The sequence below is a fragment of the Xyrauchen texanus genome, chromosome 3 (genome assembly GCF_025860055.1).
Source record: "Xyrauchen texanus isolate HMW12.3.18 chromosome 3, RBS_HiC_50CHRs, whole genome shotgun sequence".
Classification (NCBI taxonomy): Eukaryota; Metazoa; Chordata; class Actinopteri; order Cypriniformes; family Catostomidae; genus Xyrauchen; species Xyrauchen texanus.
The window spans coordinates 43,922,376-43,938,340 of record NC_068278.1 but is presented as its reverse complement, the minus strand read 5'-3'; the positions used below and the strand labels follow the sequence as shown (position 1 = coordinate 43,938,340).

At 39.1% G+C, this 15,965-nt stretch overlaps 1 protein-coding gene across 2 annotated transcripts in view; it reads right to left on the bottom strand.

Moving 5' to 3' along the window:
• Nucleotides 1-15,965, bottom strand: part of osbp2b (oxysterol binding protein 2b) — a 110,683-nt gene that overhangs the window by 14,159 nt on the left and 80,559 nt on the right. For both annotated transcript variants that reach the window (XM_052104100.1, XM_052104108.1), the window contains one exon: nt 12,000-12,250. In XM_052104100.1, the coding sequence (XP_051960060.1) occupies nt 12,000-12,250 (251 nt within the window). The remainder of the gene's footprint in view (nt 1-11,999; nt 12,251-15,965) is intronic.

Below are 15,965 nucleotides of genomic sequence, written 5' to 3'. Positions count from 1 at the left end.
GACTCCAGGAATAATCTATAATCTGTAATACTTGCTAAACTATTCACATATCCAATTTCACACACACACACACAACACACACGCACACGCGCACAAACACTTAGCTTTCTAAACGTAGACATACCATACTGCCCTTCAAAACCAAAATGCAGTAACTATGCTATATGTGGACTATAAAATGTTCTCAATCTGTTTTCTCTGAATAATAGCTTAGTTAAGCCAAATCCATCTCTTGTAGGCTGGATCAAAGTTTAAGAGACCTGATTTTGGTTATACAATAACTCAATTTTGAAAGTTACAGCAAAAATGTGTGTTACTGCCTTTGGCTTTGCAGGGCAGCTCACACACACCTTAACCCAACCTTTAAAGAAAATGTTTTACATTAAAAAAATTTAATAAAAAAGTATTTATTTTATCTATGAAACGATTTTCCAACTGAGGATGTCATTTGATCACACATTCCTGATATATGATATCATACGATCATTAAGACATCACAGGACCATCATTTAGTGCCACAGAGAGTGAAGAAAACATATTTTCATCACCTTCCGAATACAAATGTACAGTAAATATATAAGACCTGAAGTCTTAAGATAATCCACTTATCCATCATAAATCTAAATGGTCTTCCTCTCATTAGACCTGTGTAGTCTGTCCATGTGTAATTGTGGTTTAATGAGCTGGGCCACACAGTACTATTCAGCACTTTTCATTATGTGTGTGTATTTCTATTTAGCAGCCTATTAATAATTTCAGAGATGAACAAAAGTATAATCGACATAGCTGTCCAAACAGAGATCTCACTACAGAATTTGTATTATAGCAGGCAAATCTGGTTAAGAGTTAGATCACTTAAACACTTAAAATCCTGACAGCTGTCTGCAGGGCTGATGGTTTATGTTAATCTCATAAAGATCAGAATCATTTCAAATAGAAGCATATAGAATCAATCAATAACACATAACACACTGGTGAGCTATTCGTTTTTTTAAATTATTAAGTGAAGTAGATGTTCCTAAAGCTCCTAAAGTTGCTACCAGCACAAAAGTATACACTGATGAGCCAAAACATGATTTGCTGTTGGACCTCCGCGTGCCGCCAAAACAGTGCAGACTCTGAAGGTGTTCTGTGGTATCTGGCACCAAGATATTAGCAGCAGATCCTTCAGTCCTGTAAGTTGCGAGGTGGATGCGCTCTGGATCAGACTTGTTGGTCCAACACATCCCACAAATGCAAACTTTTCATCATGTTCCTCAAACCATTCCTGAACAATGTGTGCAGTGTGGCAGGGTACATTATCCTGCTGAAAGAGTCCACTGCCATCAGGGAATTCCATTGCCATGAAGGAGTGTACCTGGTCTGCAACAATGTTTAGGTAGGTTGCACATGTCAAATTGACATCCACATGAATGGCTGGACCCAGGGTTTCCAAGCAGAACATTTCCCAGAGCATCACACTCCCTCCAACGGCTTTTCATCTTCTCACAGTTCATTCTGGTGCCATCACTTCCCCAAGTAAATGGTCTACACATACACAGCCGTCCACATGATGTAAAAGAAAATGGGCAATTTTCTTCCACTGCTCCAAGATCCAGTTCCATGGGCGCTTTGACTGGTCTGCGGCTACACCGTGTGTTGTGACACGTTCCTCATGTAACATCATTAATATTTTCTATGACTTGTGCCACGGTAGACCTTCTGTCAGTTCGGACCAGAAGGGAAAGCCTTGGTTGCCCTTGCACATCCTTGGGCGTCCAACACCCTGCCACAAGTTGGTGGTTTGTCCTGCTGACGGGGAGCACCCCACAAGCCCCGTAGTTTCAAAGATGCTCTGACCCAGTTGTCTGGTCACAACAATTTGGCCCTTGTCAAAGTCACTCAGGTCTTTCCTCCTGCACATTTCTCCTGTATTCAACACGCTGACTACAAGAACTAATTGTTCACTTACCATCAAATCTACCCAGACCTTGACATGTGGCCTTGTTAGGAAAATATCAACGTTATTTGCTTCACCTGTGAGTGGTCATCATTTTTTGGCTCATTTGTGTATTTTAATTTCTCAGTATGAGTATTTCAAATCCCGGACAAGCCCCAATAATTTTACGACCCCAAGATGGCCTAGGGATATAATGGTGTAATATTAAAAATAGATTTTAAAGTTATTTGTGTACTAGAACAAATGACAAGGGAAATTATAAGGGAAAATATGGTGCAATAATCTAGCATATTTTTTATATAAAAAAGTGTTAAGTAAATTAGTGAAAAGTGAAATGGAAATAATTATTTACAATAACAGGTAAATACCAAAACACACAGTAAAGGGGAAAATGGACGTGAACGGAGTGGTGGTGGCATAGTGGGCTAAAGCACATAACTGTTAATCAGAAGGTCACTGGTTCGATCCCCACAGCCACCACCATAGTGTCCTTGAGCAAGGCAATTAAATCCAGGTTGCTCCGGGGGGATTGTCCCTGTAATAAATGCACTGTAATTCGCTTTGTATAAAAGCATCTGCCAAATGCATAAATGTAAATGTAAATGTAAAATAAATGACTAGAAACCAAAAAAGTAAATAAAATTGTCTTCAAGACGCCCTACCTAATGTAGCCCAAACATACATAGGGTGTCACTCGCTCCTTACATAGTGTTTCTATACAGAATAGTAACCCTACGTGTACGTACATCACGTGACATCTTACCTGTCCGCTTCTCTCTAGTATGACAAAAAAAAAACTGTAACAATGAAAATGGGGACAAAAATAAACCAAAGAACAAACAATAAATCAAAGGGGTCAAGGAAACGAGATAGTAGACGCAGTCACAAACAAAAATAATGGAAGTAATAATGGATAGTGATCAAACAAATGAGTACAGTGACTTTAGCTAAAGCTTCTGTGAATGGGTTTTGTTAAGAGTTTTAAATTGGGCAGTCAATTTTAATACATCAGACTACAGAGAGCCAGAGCAAGTTCAGACTGACACATACCATTTAGCATGGACACACACAGGAACATAACAATCATATTTTAAAAACTGTGGTTGGTCCTTTCATTTCTTTGACTGACTAAGTTGCAATATGGACAGATTTGATGCTGACAGACGAAAGTTTGGCTTTGTGAGTGTAGAGTGGACTTGGTGTCTATGTTCAGAAATGTTCACATAAGCATTAACAAGTAATTCACATGTGATTAATAGCCACAATTGTACATGTGGTTGAAATACTTTTGCGAATCCCACAAAATCAATATAAATAGCTAGATATTGTAAAAGTTCACCTGAGCTCATGTTGAGTATAGTCCACCACCAATGCCGAAATGGCATTGACAAGACAAGACAAACTTACTTTCGAGTATTGATTTTCATCACTGATGGTAGTGAAACCTTTCCAAAATTTGATTTAGTAAATCAAATGTAAGACTCAGAGGACATCCATAAAACTGAGCGCTATACATAGGCCTGTATTGATCACAGAGGCAAGCTCTACCTTTATTGATTACCAACAAAAAAAGCTGTCATTGATTAAAATAAATGCAACAACAAGACTCGACTTTAGGCCCAGAATGACCATGAAATGTGATACTTCCAGTTTTGAATCTTCCCAGGCACAAATTAGGATTAGGTCTGGAATTAACAGGATGTAAAGTAGAGCTGTTGTAGTATTATATAATTCCATTCTGAAGCTAGTTTTGGAAATGGGTCTGTATGATAAAAGATATCTCGGTAAGAGCTAATAAAAGATTAGGTTGTACTTTGTACATATTGATCGAAGTCACAAGGAGCTAAGAGGTATAAATGAATCACAATCATTCCTCGCACTATTTCTGAGCCCGTTCATATTGACGATGGCATTTGGGAAAATGAAAGGAATTAAAGGAAAACATTCTCCACATGACTAAACACACTGAATACAAGGTTTAGTATTAAACCTTAAGGGCCGGTTTCCCGTTAAGGGCTTAAAATAAACCAGGACTAGGCTAATTCTACTTAAATTAATCCACACTAAACAAATGACTTTCTGAGATGTTGCTTAAGTTTGGATTAACTAGTTCTAGACTACAGAGTCTCAGATTAAGGTAATCAAGGACAAGTGAGATCATCTTTTGGAAACCCGATTAGATTAATGGCATGCACATGTGGCTAAGGAGAGGTTGCTATAAAAACCTGGTATGGAATACTTGTAATTCATTAGTCTTAAGGAGTGTGTGGAACAGGAGTCACTACACTTAACCAAAAAATGGATAAAGGCCGAAGAAAACGCTCAAAAAACTTCAGTGAATTTGAGAAGACCCTTTTTAAACAAATTGCATCAAACTATCCTGTAATTGAAAACAAACAGCATGATTCAGGTACAGAAAACAAGAAGAAGGAGGCATGGATTTCCATATTGAATGAATTCAACTCAAATGAAAAAGTAACCAAACGGACACTCCAATAAGTTCAGGTAAGATTTATTGTTGCCCCATTCTTACAAATCAGTCAATTATAAATGTTTTCATTAATGAAATGTAAAAAGAAAACAATATTATATAGAACTCCTACTTCAGAGTATATATTATCTTGTAAAGGTCCTGTGGAAAAACATAAAAATAAACCTGAAAAAAACAACTGCTGCTACGCGTCAAGAGCGTTTCAAGACAGGTGGGGGACTCCCAGTTCCACCAGACACAGAGGAGTTGGGGGACTTGTTGGCTGGGATTATTGAAAGTCAGCAACCCCTGGAAGGTATTCCAGATGATGACCATTTGGACAGTTCAGGTGAGGAATCTTTCAAAGACTCATTTTATAGGACACGTCTCATTTACAGTAACATGTGCTATCCCATCCAACATAATTAAATGCAAGTCATGTCTTGTAACAAAAATTAGGTAATGACCTTTATTGTTGAAGTCAAATGTAATGCTAAATTTTTTTTCCATACAAAGATGACCTGATCTTGACACAGGACTTGGGGGGCGCAAGGAACAGTCAAGATGCTCAAATGAATCCAGCAGCAGCCAGCACCAACATGCAGCAGCATCCAGTCTCCTGCAGTAGCATTAGTCAGCATCCAGCAGTCTCTAATCCAGGCAGCAGGTCAAGAGGGAAAAGGATGACCATTCATGAGAAACTTGCCATAGAGTTACATGAACGTAAATTACAATATTTAAAAGAAGAACATGAAGTCAAAATGAAAATTCTTCATCTTGAGTTGTCTATGAAAGAGAGAGACATGAAGCAGCAGCAGTGTCAATTGTCTTTGGAACAAAATCTCAGTTAAATAAATAATTTCCTGAATTTTTTTTACCTGTCTATGCCAATCATTTATGTATCACTCAAGGCTCATTTATGAGAAGTGCTGCAAAGCAAAAGCATCTCTGTAAGCAAGTCCATTTCTGTCATTGGCTAGCTCAGCGATAGGGACATGTTGGTCATCATCATCTTCAATATCAGGGTCTGGGCAGCCACACTGTTTAAGAAAATTATGAAGCACTGCTGTTGCAATAATAACAACAATGCAGCACCTTCTAGGTTCAAACCGCAGTGTATTTCGGAGACACTGGAAACGATTCTTCCATACACCAAACATGCGCTCTATTAGCCCTCTGGTGAGCATGTGAGCTTGGTTATAGCGCTGTTGCTCTGGTCTGACTGGATGGAGATAAGGGGTGAACAAGAAGTTTGTCTGTGCATACCCACTGTCACCAAGTACAATTCCAGAGTGTTGTCTTGTTTCAAACTGACCGTACAAAGAGGAGTTGTGGAAAATCCTTGAGTCATGAGTTGAACCTTTCCAATGTGCAACAATATTGGAGAACTGCATAGTGGGAGTGCACACTCCTTGTACATTTATTGAAAACCAGTTTTTACGATTTCTGAATTCCTCAGCATCTGCTGTAGAGGGACACTTGATGGGAATGTGGCAGCCATCGATACAACCAATGACTCCAGGGAAGTTCCTATATTCATAGAAATCTACCTTGTAGGTGGCCTGTTCAGCAGCATTTGGGAATTTGATGAAATCCTTTTTCAGTTCACATATAGCACTGCAGACTTTGTGTACTATTTTGCACACTGTTGATTCACCTACACCACACAAATCCCCAGTTTCACGATGGAAGGTTCCACATGCCAAAAACCTAAAGGTAATTAATATTTGTAAGGAAGGAGAAATAGGGTGCCCCTGACTAAGTCACCTGAAAGCTTGGGCTGCAGCAAACCAATTATTTCTGTTGCATTTTCCTTTGAAATACGGAAACGGTCAAGAAAATGTAAATCATCAAAATCATTTAGTGGGTTGCTCCTGTCTTTCAGCAACCTTCTTTCTGGTCTTGGTGGTGGTCTCTGATTGTCGTTGAAATAGTCGAGGTAATCCATTTTCTGCTACTGTGAACGTGAGCCTTGAGGCAAGAAGTTTTTAATCTGAGGTTAAACCTGCTTCTGACCAGGTTTAATTTAAGACTTCATTTAGATCTGAATTAGGTCTAAGCCTACTTCTAGAAATCCGATTGTTTAAGTCTAGACTAGTGCAAGTCTGAGACTATTGTAATCCATGTGTGAGAAAGCTACTTCAATAAATCCAGGTTTAAAATGACATTTAGTCTACGACTAGGCTTAATCCCCGTACGGGAAACCGGCCCTATAGGTTTAATACTAAAGGTTTAGTTCATCCAAAAATGAAAATTATCTCATCATTTACTCCATCCTGTTGGTTTTGGGTGAGAACAGACAAAACGTAACTCCTTTGTCAGTGTATATCTTGACGATTCTCCTTGGCGATCATGATATTAAGCTTGATTACACTTCCTATAGGGCCATCTAGCACTCTGCACATGCGTAAAGCAATAGGATGTGTAATCGAGCTTGAAATTATGATTGTGTCTAGAGACTACAATGACAAGATGTACAGTGAAAACCAACTGGATTGCGTCAGAAGAAACTGATTAAACCACTGAAGCCTTATGGATTACTTTTATCCTGACTTTATTTCCTTTTTGGAGCTTCAAAGGCCTGACTCACTTGCATTTTATGGACCTACAGAACTCTTTGTTTGTGTTCAGCACAAGAAAGAAAGTCATACACATCTAAGATGGCATGAATGTGAGTTAATAATGAGATAATTTTAACTTTTGGGTGAACTATCCCTTAAAGGGGTGAGGTCAAGAGGAATCAAATTTTCCATGATATTTTGACATACAAGAGGTCATTGTACTATACAAACATATTGTAAGCTTCAGAACTTGAAACTTCCTCCCCAATGCAAAAAAGCATTTACTGACACAAAGCTGCAAAAATGCTTTGTTATCTACTTCCGTGGTTTTCCTATGTCATTAGGTCGCATGAACCGGCAGCATTAAGTGCTGAGTTTCACAATGCTCTGCAGCACGTACTGTGTAAAAAGACTGACTATGTTTGGCTCTATATACAGATGTGTGCCAGCATTCTCCATCTCGAAAATCATAAATTTTATTTGCTCTCCGTTTACCATCCGCACAAATATTTGCCTCCTGCACTGAATCCTGTGTGCAAATGCACAATATTTCCAAGACAAAGAAAGGCTAATTTTTAGTTCAATAAATAGAGAAAGGAGAAGAGAGCCAAAACCGAGCATTTCAGTCAGAGGGCCAGAGACAATATTTTAAATGATCATATATATAACAAAATTCTGACTGCTTTTGGTGCAGAAAACTTTACAAACATAATTATTCATCTCAGGTAACATAAAAAATTTATAAAATGCATGACATGACCCCTTAAAATATGAACAAAGTTAGGCTGTGCATTTACATGTGCAACAAAACACTATTAACTATCAAAAAAATCAGCTCATCGTAAAAACTCAACGCAAGAAAAGCATATTATTTTGAAATTGTCGGGTTTTTCTTCAGTTTTGAAATCAAGATGTAAACAGGCACACACACACACACACACAAACACACACCAACAACAACAACAACAACCGCCATTCGCCACTAAGCGGTGACGTCACCACGACACTTGTGCCAGGCTATGTGCACGTTAAGGCCACTTGAAGTGTCGAACGGCCGCTGGCAGGAGGTCACGGGACAGATCCAACAGGTGACACGGGTCGACTGACTGAGATGACTGGCTGATGCACCACCTGTGCCCCCTACTGTGCCAACTTGCTGTGCTTTAGCCACCCGGCGCTCTGCTCGTTGTTGTGTGCATTGCTCCTCTGCGCTCCGTTGTTGTTGGAGGGCGACTGCCTCCAACTGGCCAGTAGCATCCTTTACAAGTCTCCTCCAAAGAGACCGATCTTGACACTGCTGGTACCAGTCATCGGCAAGTCCACTCAGCTCCACATCCTCCTGTACCACATCACTCCATCTCTTCTCCAGCCCGTGCCGCGCCCACTTAGCCCCCTCTATCCGGCCGATCAAAGGCTGTTTAGGCATGCGGTGGCCGAGCATGCGGGCTACATGACCCAGCCAACGCAACCTTGCCTGCCGGAGGAGCTCACCTATGGGACTTTGTCCACATCTTTCAAATATTTGTGAGTTCCTCACACAATCCAGCCTGGTTAAACCCAGGATGGATCTTAGGCAGGCCAGCCTAATGTTCCATTAGGGGGGTCCACGTTTCGCAAGCATAGAAAAGGGAGGGAATGACCGTGGCCGAGAATACCTGAAGCTTTGTGCAGAGCGACAAACCGGGTAGCTTCCACACAGAGTTACGCAACCGATGAAAAGATAATGCCGCTCGACTGATTCGGAGTGAGACCTCTGCTGTCAAACCGGAGCTGGTCATAAGCACACTTCCCAGGTATGGAAAACACTCCACTCTCTCACAACTGCCCCATAACCAATTGGGAGCTGTGGGGGTGGAGTGTCCAATGGTACATAATACCCAGGCAGGTGCTAAGTTTTGGTTGGGCTGATGGTAAGGCCCCATCTCTTAGTGGCAAGCTCCAGGTTCATCAGCAGCGCTTCCAACTCCTCCTCTGAGCAAGCAGCAATCACCAGATCATCAGCATACATAATGTGGTTGACCAATAGGGAGCCATCCCTTGACTGCACCCGGGCATCGATCAACCTCCCATTATATCTGTACCAGATGGAAATTCCTCCGGTACAGCCATCGAAGGCTTCACGAACCACGTGGTTGAAATAGATATTAAATAATGTGGGAGCCAGAGGACATCCCTGTCGCTGTCGCACCCCAAGGTGAACAGGGAATGGCTCCGACTTCCGACCACGTAGTTCTTGCACACACACACACACACACACACACACACACACACACACACACACACACACACACAGTTAAGGTGTTTAAATGCAGAGCGAAACAGGTCATGTGCAAAAATGTATGAATGTCTTCATTCCAACGTTCCAACAAATGAAACAATTTTTTTTTTTTTTTCAGAATGTAACTGAAAACTAGGTTATAAAAATAATAATAATAATAATCTAACCGTACAGTTCACCACCCATGATTCGGGAAGTATTTGGCACCGCGGTTCACCTCAAGTTTATTGACACATCTTGAGCCTAAGGTCAAATAGACACAGGATCTGTATAGATGGATACACTCTTGTCTGTGTTTCACGTGGTCAACTTGATGATATCACTGTTCAGTAAAGGTTGTGTGTAGTTGAAAATGGCAAGTGGAGAAAACGCTGATAGGTCTCCTCTCCTGTCTGGAAACATTTTATTTTGCAGTAAGTTACAACAGCGATGGTCAAAAAACGTTTACAAAACAGGTGCTGTTTGCAGACATCGCTCAACACGAGTGCCGTATACTGGTAATACATAAACATATGATCATTTACAGCGAAATCACCGGGGAAAGATCGGGGACCAGAGCTGCAGATTAGCCGAAATGGCAGACACTCCCTTTCGTTTTTAAGCAAGAACTCAGTGCTGATTCGGACAGACATAAAACAATTACTAAAGTAGGGTGACCTACTCACACGTCCTCTTTTCCCCGGACATGTTCGGACCTTAAAAAAGCGTCCGGCCGGGATTTTTAAATTTGCAAAAATGTCAGGGATTCGGCTTTAGTGTCGTTATGATGTGCATCTGGTCTAATACTTCATTGTGTGCGCGCGCATATTTTCATTGCTTTAACCCCTCTTTGTATGTCCCGCCTTCTCGCACACCAATTGGTCGATTATAAGAGGCTTGCAGCAACTATTGGCCAAATTCCTGCCTGTCAATCTCTCCGCGAACGCACGAAGCGCTGTTGTGTTCGGCATTAAACAATTGCTTGACAATAGCAGTAAATGACAGCTGAGTGGAAACAATGCCCAAACGAAATTGCAAATTTACAGAAGATTTGCACAAAAAATTCCCATGCTTTCGTCCAGGTCGAGATCCGTGGGAAGCAGAATATATGGCATGTAAAGCATAAATGGCATGTTTATATATATATGGAATAATACGGTTCAAAACAGTGTTGCTATAAATGAAAACTTTAATTTGGTGAAAAAGACAGTCTTTTAGCATTATTCCACCCCACCCACCTATAGTAATATTGTAGTAACCTTGACTGCTTTCACCATGGTTTTCTCTACAGAAATCATGCTTTTGATAGAAGTAACCATGGTTTTACAACAGTAATACTGTAGTTTCCATACAGTAACCATGATTATACTATATAATGTAAACATGACAGTAATGATGTTGATTTTGTAGTTACTATGTTTTTACTACAAATACCATAGTTACTATGGTTACTGTAAAACAATAATTTTTATTAAGGGCAAACCTGTTGAAGTATTTGTTACCAAATAGAGTATTCGTACTTTGAATTTGGCAGTAATCTTTTTTTGTTCTTGTGTACATTGCAAATACCGGACTGTATCGAAACCGTGACCCTAAAACTGTGATACAAATCGAACCGTGAGAAATTTGAACCCTTACACCACTACTGAAAATGGCATCAAAGCATTGGTACCCGGTTAATAACCAGTTTATTTCATTCCAATATTTTTTTCTCTCCATGAAAGCAGTCTGAATGTACATTACATTTTCTGAATTTCACCACTTCCTGTTGCTCAAAAAATAAGGCTTCTCTCTTTTTAGTTGAACATGATAAGCATATGCATTGATTCATAAGGAAACTGCAGCATCAAACATTTCTTTGCATTTAATTAATTGTGGTTGTAGACCTTTTAGACATCTACATATAACTACTACGTATACATGCAAGGTTAATCCAGATACAAGGAAATTATTTAGGTAAAAAAGTGTATTTCTCAGTTGTTTCCAAGTCTTCACTGAATTATTGTTAGATATGATGCATTGATACATATTTAATGCTGTCAAGTTCTGACCGAGAAGCAGACCTGTATTTAAAACAAATAAGTAAAATAAAATAATTTAATAATTATTATTTAATTAAATTAAATACATGTTTAAAATAATTCGGCACGCTTAAGATGGATGTTAACTCCAAACACGCCCAAGCAGCATGTGCATGCACGCAGGAAAGAGAGATTTTGGCTAATAATTGATTTTAGTCCAAATGTATTTTTTTTAATATTTTAAACATATTAGGGGATTTAATTTTAAGGATACATTTATTGAAAATCCAGTATTTTATATAGGCTACTGTATACTTTGCTTCTAATGATTTCTATGCTGATAAAAAATGTCATTGCTTATTATCAGTTATTTTGATAGTTTTGAGTGTGTTTTTCCAGACCAGGTCCCTTTTTGTTTCTTGAGAGATCTGGTAAAACTGCAACTGGTACATCATCCACACTTAGCCGCTATTTCATTTTTTTCTAACCTGAAAATGCATTAATTGATCCAAACACATGATGAAGTGGTCACATTTCTTCAGCTCAAATAAAATAAATATGTATTCATATCAAAATATCCATAAATTCCTACCAAATGTGATATCCTTAATTTACAGTAACATATACATCAACTATTAAGACAATTTTGAGTACTAAAAGCTATTAGCGATCTAACTATTCCCTAGTAACTGGACATTAACCCATCTCAACATGTGTATATGGGGCAACAGACCATTACGTGTGTACTTACATTGATCATAGCATTGGAGGTGATGCGGAAGAGGGTTGCTCTCTCATTCACAGCCTTGATCTTCTCTCCTCCCTCCAGAGGCACTCGTAAGGACTCAAGCTCACTCAGAGACCGCTGCAGCGCCGCTCCGTGCTTAGCTATCAAGTCATTACACGTGCTAAGGTCATCCAACTTACTGGCCAGTGTCTTCAGTGTACCATGGATCTCACTGTTGTCAGACTGAGAGGTTGGCTCCTCGTCCGCAGAGTCATCTAAACAGAGAGAGAAAAATTCAAAATGGAGGAACTTGGACTCATAGATCAGGAGGACCTTAATAAGCGTAAAAATAGACCAGCTTAATTTGAAATACCCAAATAAAATCAAAAACACAAGAATCCATCTTCTATAGCAACTTGTTCTATGTAGGGTCATGGGTAGTGCTGGAGACTATCCCAGCTGTCTCGAGCCAACAGCAGGAAAACACAATGGACAGGTGGCCAGTCTATCATAGGACTAACACACACTGACATACAGTACACATTCAAACTCTCGCTCTAACCTACAGGCAATTTAGAGTTTCCAATTCACTTGACCTGCATGTTTTTGGACTGCAGTGGAAACCAGAGCACCCGAAGGAAACCCATGTGAACACGGGAAGAACATACAAACTCCACATAGAAATGCCCTGGTTGAGCCGGACTTGAACCGGGGACCTTCTTGCTGTGAGGCGAAAATGCTACCTACTGAGCCGCCGTGTTTTTGGAATTCCATTTTGTGTCATTTGTGGAAAAGAAATTACACAGTTCACCTTTAAGGAAAAGATAATTTTCTGCCCAAAGATAACTTTAGTGAAAGTAAAACTTAAATGTGCCTAACGTTAAATTCCAAAAAACAAACTTAAAACAGAAAATCCTCAGAGAACCATCCCTTCCAAATCTGTTTCCCAGCTGTTCATTTTAATGAGTCAAAGACTGCAGCTCCTCCTAATCCCCCTCATTAATTAATGCTGATTTACAGGTGGCTAAAGCCCTAAAGGCAGTCAGTTATGCAAACACAGCAGCAACATCTTACACCACCACACTCACTAAATGGTAGACAGCTGTGGGAGGTGTGACTACAAAAATAAATTATCTGTTAAGAAGAAACTTAAGAAGTCTCATCCGAGGATAAGATTTATTTTGATAAAACTCATGCAAGGTTAAGATTGTAGAAGCACAAACACATAATTATGATCTAAAGGTGAACCAAGTAATTTTTCCAAAATGTTTTACACCTAAAAGAATAGAAGAAGAAGAAAATATGTTTAAATGTATTTACACTCACGTTAGATGAAGATTGCAGTCATCTCAGTGAAAAAAGCTATTTTATTCTACATAAGGTAAATGTTCTATTTGTCACCCATTTTATGAATGATATGATGCATTGAGCACTGCAGCAGTTTATATAAAAACACTCAACTTTGTCTTATAAGTATAATATCTTTTAATTTAACTGGCAATGTATCTCATCTATGATCAGATTTTCTAAAGCTATGGCCGGCCAATATTGTCTCAGCGACAGCAGTAGAAATACCCAGTGGTGACACAGAGTACTAGTGTCATCCAGCAAAAAGTCACTGACAATGTAAATGGGGCTTCATATAATTTCCTGCTGCTCATCGATAGTCTCAGTTAGCCTTAAATCTAGAAGCAAGATGAAGGCAATGTTCAGGTCCATTCATGACATTGAGAAGAATACCATTGTGGGGAATACCACTCTCGGATTTCGAGTTTTAATTACCATCACCACACACACACAAATTATCCAGTAATAATAGCATTATTTTATCTAACCGAGTGATTTTCGTGATGACTGGTTCCGTTAACCTACAAATTGTACAGAGCGAATCGTGAGACAAAATGTGACCGTGTAGTCCGATACCCAAAGAAATGACTCTTTTGAGCTGTTCTTTTCAATCTAAACCGTGAGAGATTATGATTAAACACTGTAATCCGATTCCCAAACAAATGACTCTTATGAGCCAGCTCTTTTTAGTGAATCAACAAGACTTATGCATCAGTCGGAGCTGACTGAATAAATATTACTGGATTTCTTGATTTAAATAATCCAAGAACTGTGTACTTCATGATCATGGGACTCACACAGTAACTAAGTGTTCATATGACAACATTTAGTTTAAAATACACATTTGCTTTTGTTGTAATAAGTCAATAATCATAAACACATTTGCCAGTGGAAAAGATGTGCTAAAAATAAATGATAAATACATTTGCAGCCCAACTGATTCCATGGCTGCCTTCATTAGTGTTTACTGGGATGTGTAGACACGCTCTCACATAAACACATTTACACACACACACACATTAAAAGGCCCCTTTCCAATGACAGATGCAGCATAAATCTTTGGCAAACAGAGGGAATACATCAGAGCAGAGTCTGGAACTCTAGCCATGACCAAATTGAGCAACACAGACAATAATGAATCTCTCAATTTGTATTTGGAAATTAAGTCATGTACAAATTGACAGACTGAAATGATAGTCAGTGAAAAATGACCCCATTAACATTCTTAATGCATGTTACTGGTTTTATTGTGTATGATGCGATTAAAAAAATAGTTTGTCTTTATCAAAAGGTAATAACTTGTTTCCGCTTTTGAAGCGATTTTCTATTTTGGACTGATGTCACAAAACCCTCTTATTTTCCACCCATCCCCTCCAACCACCTGGCTTGATTCTGGTATGTAAAGCCCAATTTTCACTCAGAATGGGTTGTGAATGGCATTTCACATTGACTTAATTAATGGCATGTTTCTATGATTTAGAGTTTGATGGATGAACAAAGAGGGCATCAGATTCTGAATGAATGTGGCAATCAACTCTACAGAAGAATATGTGAGAGAAGAGGGTATGGCAACCTCCTACAGAGCAGTGAAGCAGGGCAAGGGTGAGATTGATTTGACTGTGTTTGTTCCTCAGCAGAGAGCAGAGTGCCAGTCAGCAAACTGTTCAGAGACGGAACACATTAACCTTCTCATGACTCAACAGTACCCAACATTGTGTGTGTAAGTGTGCACGTGCGTGTGTGTGTGTGCTATTAATTATGTTTAACCTATAAAAAAGGAAGGACTACTTAAAAATTTAGGGCTGTCAAAAGATTAACATAATTGTTTTTAAAATGTTCAGTTTCTTTTTGAAAATAATTTTTTTTTATGTTTGGGGCTCAGTAATTAGTGTAGAAGACATATGTAGTGGAATATATACATTTATAGCAAGACACCAGACAGAGGCAGATTTCTGCAACACTGCTAATTACACATCTCAAAAGTTTCTTTATGATTGCCACCACAACTGTAAAAACGTGTGAAAGACAAATAAGCTCAAGTGTCTCATTAAAGCTCAATTTCAACCAAAGCATGAATTGATTTTCGCTTAAAAGCAATCTTTTGTAATAATGAACCATTAATGATGAAGGTGCCGATGAAGTGTTTCTTGAGCTCTAAACAATTAATGTTGGGTAAAGTTTAGTTAAACACTAACTAAATGAGAACCTTCAAATATTAATTCCTAATATTAGTTTTGCTGGTGGGCGACAGAAATGGACTGTTTTAATCTAAACTACAGAATGACATATCAAGGGTCCACAACAATGGAGTGGGGTGTAAGTCTGAACTAATTGCTGTGCTCAACCAAATCCTCCATTCTCAGTGCTTCTTTTTCTCTTTCCATTATTCTGTCACAGCAAAACACACACACACACACACACACACACACACACACACACACACACACACACACACACAAGCTGATCATGTACGTCACATCACGTATTGGTGAGCTGTGTCACATGTGACTGCTGACAGAGTCATTTGTGGGAAAGTCAATTCCACTGTCCTCTTTTTCTGAGGTTAACACATAGAAAGTTTTCATAGGTGTTTCTGTAATTCTTGGATGTTTTTGAAGGGTTAGGGTTAGAAATGGTTAAGGT